The sequence below is a fragment of the Ornithorhynchus anatinus genome, chromosome 20, assembly GCF_004115215.2.
Source record: "Ornithorhynchus anatinus isolate Pmale09 chromosome 20, mOrnAna1.pri.v4, whole genome shotgun sequence".
In the NCBI taxonomy this organism is placed as follows: Eukaryota; Metazoa; Chordata; class Mammalia; order Monotremata; family Ornithorhynchidae; genus Ornithorhynchus; species Ornithorhynchus anatinus.
The window spans coordinates 1,910,945-1,922,741 of record NC_041747.1 but is presented as its reverse complement, the minus strand read 5'-3'; the positions used below and the strand labels follow the sequence as shown (position 1 = coordinate 1,922,741).

At 44.1% G+C, this 11,797-nt stretch overlaps 1 protein-coding gene across 4 annotated transcripts in view; it reads right to left on the bottom strand.

Moving 5' to 3' along the window:
• Positions 1-1,610: 1,610 nt before the first annotated feature.
• The window catches only part of CDK8 (cyclin dependent kinase 8), an 88,682-nt gene continuing 78,495 nt past the window's right edge, over positions 1,611-11,797 (bottom strand). For 3 of the 4 annotated variants that reach the window (XM_001516766.4, XM_007664105.3, XM_039914937.1), the window contains 6 exons: positions 11,490-11,559; positions 9,265-9,337; positions 6,661-6,758; positions 5,457-5,535; positions 5,197-5,355; positions 1,611-2,906 (listed from right to left, as the gene is read on the bottom strand). In XM_001516766.4, coding sequence (XP_001516816.1) covers positions 2,781-2,906; positions 5,197-5,355; positions 5,457-5,535; positions 6,661-6,758; positions 9,265-9,337; positions 11,490-11,559 — 605 coding nt within the window. In that variant the 3' untranslated portion in view covers positions 1,611-2,780. The remainder of the gene's footprint in view (positions 2,907-5,196; positions 5,356-5,456; positions 5,536-6,660; positions 6,759-9,264; positions 9,338-11,489; positions 11,560-11,797) is intronic. The other variant, XM_007664104.3, reaches the window with a different exon arrangement.

Genomic DNA, 11,797 nt, shown 5'->3' with positions numbered 1-11,797 from the left:
CGTTAAACCTTTTCTTCTTTGCGCGGGGCCGGGTACGGTTGAAGCAATACCACTCACCTAAAAGCCCAGCCTTATGAGAAAAGGCTTTTTGCAAACACTGTTGCTTGGCAGCATTATGGAATTCTAGGAGATACTTTACACTCCCTCAGAATGAGCAATTCTGCAAGATTTGGACATGAAAAGACTCAGACTGAGAGGCTGGAGCTTGTTCTCCGGAATTAATTGGTGGCGCTGCCGCTTCAGAAAAAGAACTGTCCTGAGGTTTTTTTCTCCTGACTCGAGGCTGTGTGTGAGGACCAAACACGTGGCTCTTTGAGGGGGAAAAAAGGAAAAAAAAAAGAGTGGGAGGTGGGAGACAAGAACCATAGTGTAATTCCATCAACCGATAATATTTCTAGAGTGCCTGTTGTGTGCAGTGGGCTGCAGTAAGCACTTGGGAGAGTACAGTAGAAGTCACAGGCATGAGTTTACAATCTAGAGGACATCGAAAACACCACCAGTTGCACTGTGGGACTGGACAGCACTGGTCCTTGGGCCTGCGGCTGCTGAATGAAGCAGCAAGGCCTGGTGGATTGAGAATGGGCCTGGCAATCAGAAGGACCTTGGTTTTACTCCCGGCTCTGCCACTTAACTGCTTGGGTGACTTTGGGCAAGTCGCTTCCCTTCTCTGTGCCTCTGTTACCTCATCTGTAGAATGGGAATTTAGACTGTGAGCCCTCTGTTGGACTGGGACTGTGTCAATTACCTTCTATCTACCCCAGTGCTTGGTAAGTGCCTGGCCGGGCTGAGACGGGTCAGGAGGCAAGTTAGGAATTTGTTCACCTTTTTGAGGTTCCAGCCCCTTTCTGGGATTCTCCCAGGATCGCTGACAACTTCTGGGACAGATCTGATCCCCAAGGTCCGGGGGCTTCTGAGTGCCCCTCGCCTTGGCATTTCCTTGAGTCCATCCCACTGTTTCATGAACCCGCCATTCTGAATGGGCTTCAGGAGGCCGACGGGTGGCCTCCCAAGGTCGCTTCATCTCTAGACTGTAAGCTCGCTGTGGGCAAGGAATGTGTCTATCGTTACACTGTACTCTCCCAAGCGCCCCGCACACAGTAAGCACTCAAGAAATAAAACCGACTGACCACCTGCTGCTCCCTCTTGCCTCTGGGGCTTCTACACATTAACTCCCCCAAAGATGGGCCTGTCACTCACCAGCTGGACCTGCAAAAACCAAAATGATTTGATTAGATCCTCCACCGGACTTACCGTATTCCAAAAAGGAAAGCGATGGCTCCACAAGGCTGCATTCCAACTGTTCCCAGTATGAATGGAATTAGATCTAAATCTAATTCTAGACCCACAAAGATCACCGTGCACCTCCACGGACTCAGCAGCGTCGGGCGCGCGTCACGCTCTGCGCTCTGGGGCTGTAAGAGAGAAACCAAGCCTTGAGGAGCCACGTGATCCTCGTCCGAGTCACAGAGCCCTTCGCGGAACACACGGGAATCGCTCAGTCGAATGGGTGAAGTCAGTGCCCTTTCCTCTGACAGAGAGACTTACGTCGACACCAGGGTGAAACTGCCGGATCCCCTCTCAGCTCTCAAGGAAGACAGGCAGCATTCGAGTTCAGATTTATGAAAAATAAATTTATTACATAACACCTTGTTTTTAACAATGTTCAATTTTTTTTTATTCAGAATACTTGCGTCATTCATGTAAAATAGTTTGATACAGTACATTGTATGTTATAGGTTTTTTTTTTCCTCATAGATTCTAAGGCTCTCCTACTCCTTCTCCTTTGCTGAAGTGAGGGCACCCTAAAAAACGTGCGAACAAATTTTAAGAAAGAAAATTAACTGAATAAAATTTTAAATCCACTACACCAAGCCAGCCTTTAAAAATCAGGATGAACTATCTGAATGGGTGCCGCACCTTTTGAGGAAGTTATCGCTCATGCTTTTTGAATCCCAAAGCTCGCTCACACGATCATCTTAGTGTGTTTGCTGGACCAAAGAGGTTTATAGCAATGACAACATACTTATTTACTATCGAATAGCAGCTTTAATACCAGTCAAGTCATAAATTTAAAATAAAAACAAACTCATAGGTCGGAAATCAATCTTTGGGAGTTTTGAAATCTGCTGGAAAAAAAAATTGCGCGGCTTTTACTTCGTTTTGAAGAATTCTGTAGCAATTTTGTTGGTCAGAAACACCGACTGATGTGGAAAATGAATCAACCCACTGAAAGAGTCACTAAAGAAGAAATGTGTCCCAAAATTGCCTTGATTTGAGTGTTGGCTATTTTGTTGTTGGGGGTTTTTTTTTTTGATTTTTGTTTTTTTGCTTGTGTTAACACATACTGTATGCTTCAAGTACCAGTTAAAGGGTTTTGCGTACTATTGGTCAGATAATGTTGTTACATCGAGAGAATTTACCACATACAACAACGAAAATGCTCGCCCCTAGCACATTTCACAGCTTCAACTGCTACAGACCGTCACTGAAATAAAGAATGCATTGGTCAGTCTGAACCATGTCAAGTAAACTATGGAAGTAGCATATCCACAACACAAACTGTGCTAGCACTTTTCTTTTCAAGTCTAACTCCGAAACAGGTACAACTGGGGAGCCACCGCTCCGTTCTGTGAAAAGTGGTGGTGGACCTTGGCTGTTGGACATTTGGAAGGTGTGGGTGCACGGTACATTCTCGGGGGCCGGGCCAGGTTCCAGACAGAGCGCTGCATGGCCAGTCCTGCAGCATTTGCAACAGTGCATTGACATTATTCGGATGCAGCTCAGTACCGGTGGGTTTGATGGGAGTACTGTGGAGGCTGCTGGGAGGTAGTTGAATATCCCATGCTGCTCTGTGGCTGTGATGTGCTTGGTCCGGGGTTGGGGTAGGCAGCATGTGGATTGGAACGCTGGGAAGGAAGGCAAAGGGAGAGAGTTTATTCCGGTACCCTAAGCGGCTCTGCCAAAAACCTGCTCTGCCCGCTTGTCCCGAGGAAAGGACAGGTAAACATCCTCGTCGTATGACTTGGCTCTTTGGGGCCTTCAGAGGGATAACGTTAGACTGTAAGCCCATCAATGGGCAGGGATTGTCCCTATCCGTTGCCGAATTGTACATTCCAAGCGCTTAGTACAGCGCTCTGCACATAGTAAGCGCTCAATAAATACTACTGAATGAATGAATGAATAACAGCACTGATGCTGTTAATCTCTGGCGCAAGGAGAGGGTAACATGCCCCTGAGAAAGAGCGTGGCCTAGTGGAAACAACACGGGCTCGGGAGCCAGAGGATCTGAGTTCTAATTCTTGTTGTCGGACTCTGGGCAAGTCACTTAACTTCTCTGTTCTTCGGTCACCTCCAATTTAGACTGTGAGCGCTATGGCGGACAGGGACTGTGTCCAACTTGATAGACTTGTATCTATCTCAGCGCTTAGAAGAGTGCTTGACACACAGAAAGTATTTAACAGAGACAAACCCCCGAGCCCCTCCCGCCCCCCCGGAAAACCAAATACTCGCCTGCTAATCTAACTTCTCAACTTGCCTGAGCTTGAGCACAAGACAAAAAAGATTTGAGAAGGATGCAAAATAAGGCAGGATGGGTATTAAGTGATGTGAAATTATGATTTTTTTTTATAACAGCCACAAGTCTTTACCCCTCCAGAGCCAGGAATACAAATTATTTACAGAAGTAAAACAAATAACACAAGAAAAGTTGGGTGGGAACTAGTATTTTGACAACTCCGTAGCAGCAAGCACATACTGCTGGCAATCAATTTTGAAAGAATTCACATGACCTGGTAGCTAATCTGCTAGAACACTTATCACCTTTGATGACAATGACAGATATTACAATAGACCAGTTTTAAAGGAGTCATATTCTCTCTCTCTCCCTCCCCCTCCCATACCATATTTAACAGAAAAGAGACTTCTAAAATTTTGCCAATAGTTTCCTGGTTGGGTAAAAGACTGAACTTAAAATTAAAATTCGCAAAGTCCACAAACTTATCCCCTGAAAAACTTCAACTTGTTCTCATATTAAGCAGGCAGATTCCCACATTTCTTGGCAACCGAGGAAAGTTATTTTGAGTATCTGCAAAATTGTCACCCTAATTACTTCTGTGTGCTAAATCGAAAAATGCATTATTGCACCTACCTAGAAGAAAACCACAACTGACTGTCAACAACCATCACACTTGGAGCCCACATGAAGTCTATTTCTGAGAACACTAGTATCATTAGGCTACAGAATGTACCTCTTGCCTACAACTCAGACCTCTTCTAACTCCAGCAGAAAGTAATGTTCGCAACGCCTTTCCTGGAGAAAACACTGCTGCTGCTGCTGCTCATCTGAGCATTTAAAAGCCGACTAAGGTTCAGCTCAAAAAAAGACTTTGGTCACTGAATGTGGATGAATGTGCTTGGCTGAGGAACAGCAAGGCCTACTGGTAAGAGCACAGGCCTGCGAGCCAAAGGAGCTGGGTTCTAATTCCAACTCAACCCCTTGCCTGCTGTGCCAATTAGGGCAAGAAACTTAACTTCTCTGAGCCTCAGTTTTCTCAACTCTACAATGGGGATTTATTACTTCTTCTCCCTCTTACTTAGACTATGAGTCCCATGCTTGTCGGGTAAGGATTATGTCTGACCTAAATGATTTGTATCTACTGCAGCACTTAGAACAGTGTTTGACTCATAGTAAGCACTCAACAAATACCATTTATATAAATATGGCTCCCTGTTTATAAGAGTCCTTCCCTCACCCAAAACTCCATCTCTGGGAAGAGTGATGAGATGGAGGCGGGCATAAAAGGGTGGTGAGAAGATATGGTGAGAAGCAGCGTGGCTTAGTGGAAAGACCATGGGCTTGGGAGTCAGAGGATGGGTGTTCTAATCCCAGCTCTGCCACTTTTTTGCTGCGGCAAGCCACTTAACGTCTCTGTGCCTCAGTTACCTCATCTGTAAAATGGGGATTAAGATCATGAGCCCCATGTGGGACAACCTGATTACCTTGTATCTACCCCAAAACTTAGAACAGTGCTTGGCACATAGTAAGCACTTAACAAATTCCATAATGATTATTATTATGATTATATGGTTTTCCTGCATAGAATTATTGTTGGCGGCAATCACAGTCTATGAAAACCAACACACACAAAGACAAAAAAACCAAACACGGATCTATTCTGAAATAGCAACGTGATGTACCTGATAGTCTGAGGTCATGATCAGTCCACCTGAGGTAGTGGTAGGAGGAACAACTCTCACTTTTTTCAACGGGGGTCCCTGGGTATGACCGCTGTCTTGATTCCCTGGGTGACCAGTTCCATTAGTATGGTTATTGCCTTGCTGCTGCTGCTGGTTCTTCTCAATTGGTTAAACAGAAAGACAAATTTCAACTCAGAGGCAGAACAAAACTCGGACGGTCAAACAAGGCAGGTGAACGCCGAATGTACTTCAATACTTACTTTGTCTCCTTTGTCATCAGGTTCTTCTTCGGTTAAAAATTCTCGTTTGGGATAGGGGATCTGGCAACCTGCGAAAACACTGACCCCCAGAAATGGGTGAGTGTGATTTCTCTCCTGGCTATCTCGTCTCAAAATGTAAGCTCCTCGTGGGCAGGGAATGTGTCTCTTCTTTGTTTTTTTAATTCTCCAAATGCTTAGTACGGTGCATTACATTCACTGGTGCTCAATAAATTCCTTTACTCCTGATACTTCTAGACAAATTACAAAGCAGGTGCCTGTGCCTACCTCCTCCTATGCCCGCTGCTAATTTATATTCTATAGGAGAAAATAAATGTATGTTTTAAGTAAACACCGCTCTGGCTTGAGACTCACTTTTATTAAAGGTGTCACCAATTTAAGCAGTTACGGTATTTGAATATGGAAGTCTGCTGGTGCAGTAACTTTTATTTCGGCCTCATTAGGTGTATTTCATTTTCCTCATTTTAAATACATAAAAGTAATTCCTTCAGCCTTTAAGAAGGACTATGGGAACAGACCATTGATTTGAATTTACAAAGAACCTTTCATCTACCTATCAAATAGCAAGCTTCTTTTTCCAAATGGATGAAGACATTGGAGAGTCCTGAAAGCCTTTTATCATCTAAAATATTTCAGCCATCTCAGCCCTGTGAAGCCCGGTCTGATTAAACTTTTTCCTCCTCTTCGGGTGGGTAATCTTGGGAATCGTGCCCCAAATCTAGATGTGGGCTGCAACGCGGCTTTTTCTAGAGGGGGGAAAAAAATCCCATCCCATCCCTTGGTCACAGGAGTTGCCGCAGAGGGGAAAATGAGAAACTGTATGCTAACTGGCAAACGGCATTTGGCATTCTAGAACGGAGAAGAGAACTCCAGGCAGTGAGCCGGGGTCCAGGAAGATCTCGAGCATGGCTAATCACCATGTCAGGGAGTAACAGGATTAGTGCTGTGACTAAGGGGATCAAAGTTTCATAAAACGAGAGATTAATAGGAATGCTACTTAACTGTAAACCCCCAAATGGCATTTTACTCATTAGAGCTCATTTCTTCATTTGTCTGAAGTTAAATATTTCTTTGAATAGGGGACGGGGGGGGGGACGGGGGGCGCCCCTTGGAGCGAGCAGCACAGAGAGGGCACATTGCAAAGTATCCAGAACTGGGCTGAGGGATTTGGAAGGTGATGACTTACTCTGATGTAGGAAGTGGATCTTCTAAGAAATATGGATCCTGCATAGCCTGTTCTGAGGTAATTCGCTTTATTGGGTCCATAGTAAGCAATTTTTGAAGCTAAAACAGAAGCAGGCCAACAACAACAAAAAAAAGTGGTCATAAAAAAATAAAACATATTGATCCTCACGGTGACTATTCCACTCGTGGATAAACGACGTTTGTCTTTACCAACTGAACTCGACAAGGGCTGGAGGAAAAAAAAAGCCCGTTCCTACCCAAAACTATTAAAAATTCACAAGTTATTAATTCCACCCCCAACTGTAATTACAGACCTGACTCCTCGAGTGCTTGGCCAGACCCCAAATCCATTTTGGAGACACAATTTTGCAAGGAGAAGTAACGAGTAAAAAATGTGATAATTCTAGTGATAAAGGGTCTTTATGGGACAAAAATACATGAATCTTGCTGAAGGGAAAATCTGTTAAGAGAATCCTCACTGGGGGGTGGTTTATGGACTGGGAAATTTGGTTTCAATATGGAAGATTTCTTATTTTGTTCATGAATTCTACAGTCAGGCTGGATATAGGTCACACAAAGAGAGGGCTACGGAGATTGGAATTTTGAACTTCTAACCCTCAAGTGCTATAGCTTCAGGAGTCAGTTGCAATGGCACCATTTGGGGGAGATCTTAGAAGGTCACTATCAGAACCTCTTGTTGATCTTGGGGGTGATGGGGAGTCTCTGGAAGGCATCAAGTAGCAAAGGGACCTAGTTAAAGAGGTGCCTGTGGAAAGAGAGGTCACTAGCCGTGCTCAGAATGTTTGAGGAACTACGGGCTGAAAGACTGGCAAGAGAGGAGACAGTGACACGACCACATAGGATTACCTGGGGGACTTTATATTTTACTCTGCTCTGCACACAGTAAGTGCTCAATATGAGTGATTAACTGGGTTCAGAGGAACTGCACCCAAGCACTTAGTACAGTGCTCTGCACAGAGTAAGCCCTCAATAAATACGATTGAATGAATTTACTTTTATCTCCTTTCAAACCACAGCTGTACTTTCTCACATTCTGACAATGTGGTCTCCAAGCCTTTGCGGAGACTGTACCCCCTGCTACTGTCCACCACATCTCATCCCTACCCTCTTCCAAATCTGAGTGTCAAGTTCACCACCTTAAGGAGGCTTTCCCTGATGAACTCCAACCCATCTACACAATCTGTTTTCCCCGCCCCCTTCTGCAATTGGCTAGTAAGCAATGATTTTATATATACGTACATATGTACTTATGGACATGTATGTGGCGATAACCTGCTTGTTCTGTTACCTCGAGGTTTCTTAAAGGCAGGCCTATGTTTATTTGTTAACATATACCCCAAATACCTAGATGATCAAATGGGTATAGTGAAGCTATTTTACAGAGAGGAAAAACAAACATGGGTGATTTCTTTTATTCTCTACAACTTCTACCCCAATGCCAACCTGTTCACTTGCACTTTCTCTATCAACAGATTCATCAACATCACTGTAAACAATAAGGCTTCCGTGATGACATGGCCAGGTCGGGCTAGAACAAATGAAACTGATGTTTCAATAAAAGGCATGAGTGTGTCTTTTTCCCACTACCAGCCCAGGAGGGCATGAGACAAGTCTTGACACATATACAAAAGTTTGCTTTATTTCCCCATTTTAAATGTAGCCCTTACGTCCACCGATACGGGCTGGTAGAGGGGTGGAAAAGAAGGCTCCTGTGGACCTTATGTCCACCTAATAGGGAATCTACTCCCGGCTACCTTTTCCTAGGCCGACCCACACTGGATACAGTCACTAACTCCTTCTAATCATATAGAGAGAGAAGGGTGAAAGGGATCTCTCCTAATAGCCCTAAAAGCTGTCCCCACATATGCTAGATTCTGAACGTTGGCTGGTCACTAGCTGGGGATCCAGTTTTCTGAGCCCAAGTAGGAAAATTCCGAGAGAAAGGGAAAATGTTTCCTTGCCAAGATGGGAAAACAGTACATGATTATTATACCAGAGTGCAATATTTGCAGGTCGTGAAGGAAATATATTTCAGTTTAACGCTTTCGTGATGATCTGTTAAGAACACATTATGGAGGAGAGTATAGAAGAAAGCCGGGCAGTGGAAAAAAATAAAACCCACTTCCAAAAGACTACTCTTCCAACTTAAAATTCCAGAATACATCCTGGCATAGCGCAAGAGGAAATATTTAGACAAAATGGTAGTTACATTTGGAGCTTAAAGACTCAGCTGACTTTTTAGATTCTGTTAGCACAGACTTTACCAAGTCAAAATACTCAACTGCATACACATAAAACCACACAATAGTTGTTTGCTAAAAACAGGGGGTGCTATCCTTCGACTGAGTCTGAATCTTAGTGAACAGAGCCATTAGACTGCAGTGTCAGAAAAGAAAATGAAAGGTAATCTGAAGTGTTTCTAAGAGCATAGAAGCAAGACCTCGACATATCTCATTATAGCCCTTCAACTGAATTTAGAGAAGACATCAACTAACACCAGAATGGCCCCTTGTTGGACCGGATCCGGATTTTTTTTTACAATTCATTTATTTTATTTTCATTTCGACAACTGTCTAGGACTTACCAAGTGGAATGCTTTACTATCTGGTTTAACTTTATGTTTTTCCATATATTTGATAAGGCTGCAGTTGGTATACCTGAGAGAGAAACAGTGACAGTTATACAACAGTACGAAGGCCTCGAAGAACTGTCCCACGTAAAGTGAGTTCTGCTCTCATGAGACATGATGGATGAACAAACAGATTCAGAGAAGGGATTCACTTAATAATAATAATTATGGTACTTGTTAAGCGCTTACTATGTGCCAAGCACTGTTCTAAGTGCTAGGGGTAGATACATGTTAATCAGGTTGGTCACAGTCCCGGTTCCACGGGGGGCTCACACTCTTAATCCCCCTTTTACAGAAGAGGTAACTAAGGCTCAGAGAAGTTAAGCGACTTGCCCAAGGTCACACAACAGACAAGTGGCAGAGCCAGGATTAGAACTCAGGTCCTTCTGACTCCCAGGCCCATGCTCTATCTACTAAGCCATACTGCTTCTGTGTTCATCCAATAGGCCCAGTTGAGGAGTTCAAAAGAAGAGGACAATTTTTCTTCTGCCTTTTGTTGCCTCCTCTAAGTACAGTTTAACTAACATATTTTTAGTGTTGAAATTTCTATAGTTCAACATCAGCTTGTTTCCACCGTGGCTTGCCTTATATGTGGGCTTGGTTTTATGTGTCTGTCCTCCTCTACTTAGGCTTGTGAGCTCCTTGGGAGCCAGGAACTGTGACCTAGTGGAATGAACACAAGGCTGGAAGTCAGGAAACCCGGGTTCTAGTCCAGCTCAGCCACTGGGCTGCTCTGTGACCTTGGCCAAGTCACTTTACCATGGGCCTTGGTTTTTCCAACTGTAAAATGGGGATAATTATTATTATATTATTATACTTGTGATCCCCATATGATGAAGCAGCGTGGCTCAGTGGAAAGAGCACGGGCTTGGGAGCCAGAGGTCACGGGTTTGAATCCCGGCTCTGCCGCCTGTCAGCTGGGTGACTGTGGGCAAGTCACTTTACTTCTCTATGCCTCAGTTCCCTCATCTGTAAAATGGAGATGTAGACTGTGAGCCTCATGTGGGACAACCCGATTACCCTATATCTACCCCAGCGCTTAGAACAGTGCTCTGCACATAGTAAGCGCTTAACAAATACCAACATTATTGGAGAAGCAGCGTGGCTCAGTGGAAAGAGCAGGGGCCTTGGAGTCAGAGGTCATGAGTTCGAATCCCAGCTCTTCCACTTGGCAGCTGTGTGACTGTGGGCAAGTCACTTAACTTCTCTGTGCCTCAGTTACCTCATCTGTAAAATGGGGATTAAGACTGTGAGCCCCACGTGGGACAACCTGATTCCCCTGTGTCTACCCCAGCACCTAGAACATGCTCTGCACACAGTAAGCGCTTAACAAATACCAACATTATTATAATTGTGGTATCTGTTAAATGTGTATGGGATGGAGGTTGTAACCGGTGAGTTGGTCTTGGACCTACCCCAGTGCTTAGCACATAGTGAGCACTTAATAATTGCCACGCTTATTATAGTGGCCCCAGTGCTTAAGAGAATGTTCTACACATTGTATATGGTTAACAAATGTCATTAATAATACTATTAAATAATAACTGAGCTTAAATGCACAATTTAAAAAATGCTTAGGTGCTGTGGCGGTATGAGACGCTATGGGAAGAACAAATTAGGAAGCCTCACACTGATAACAGCCTCAAGCACACAGAGTCATCTCTGTGCACCCCTTTTTAACTGCTCTCCTCTCCCTACCACCCACAGGAATTGGAGGGAGGGGATGACGTGAGAGCGGGGGAGACGGGAGTGAGTAATAGCAAGGTCCCTGGTTCAGGAGGCTGCCATCTTTGATTTCAGTATGTCTGGGAGCATACTTAGGCAATCACAGGGAAATTCAAAACCGGTGACATCTTCAGATTCCGAGGACACACCAGAGGGGTTTCAAAGCCACACAGAGTGCACCAGGCACTTCTTATTAACTAGTCAGAATTCACGATCATGTATACATGTTTCTCTTCTACAAAGCAGGCTTACTTCAGAAGGAGGTTTTCCCATTTCTCATCAGGGGGAACAGAATACTGTAGTGACAAAGTCTGCCCCAGCCTCACGTAAACTAAGAGACATTTCACCTACTAGCACACTTTTATAGCGAGTTATTGCCGAAGTACAGTTTGCTATCAGAAAGATAAAATACATGGATTCCTTTATTAAAAAACTGAATGCTCTCTACAACTTACGTGTTTCTTCTGAAATCTTTCATTAACGTTGAATGTTCAGGCATCTTTTTAATATCTTCCCAATCTTTATCTGTCGAGTACATATTCATGAGTTCGTACTTAGTTAAAACTCTAACAGCAGAGAAGCCCACCCAGCAAAGATCGCAAGTTGATTTATTACTCAGAGATGCTGGGCAGTTTTTTAAAAAGCCAACATGTTGCTAAGTGAAAGACATGTAAGGATCAAGTAGTGACACCCACCCAACCCTTTCCCACCACTCCCCTGACTCACACACAATCTTCTGCTCCAAACCTGTACTAGCATAGTG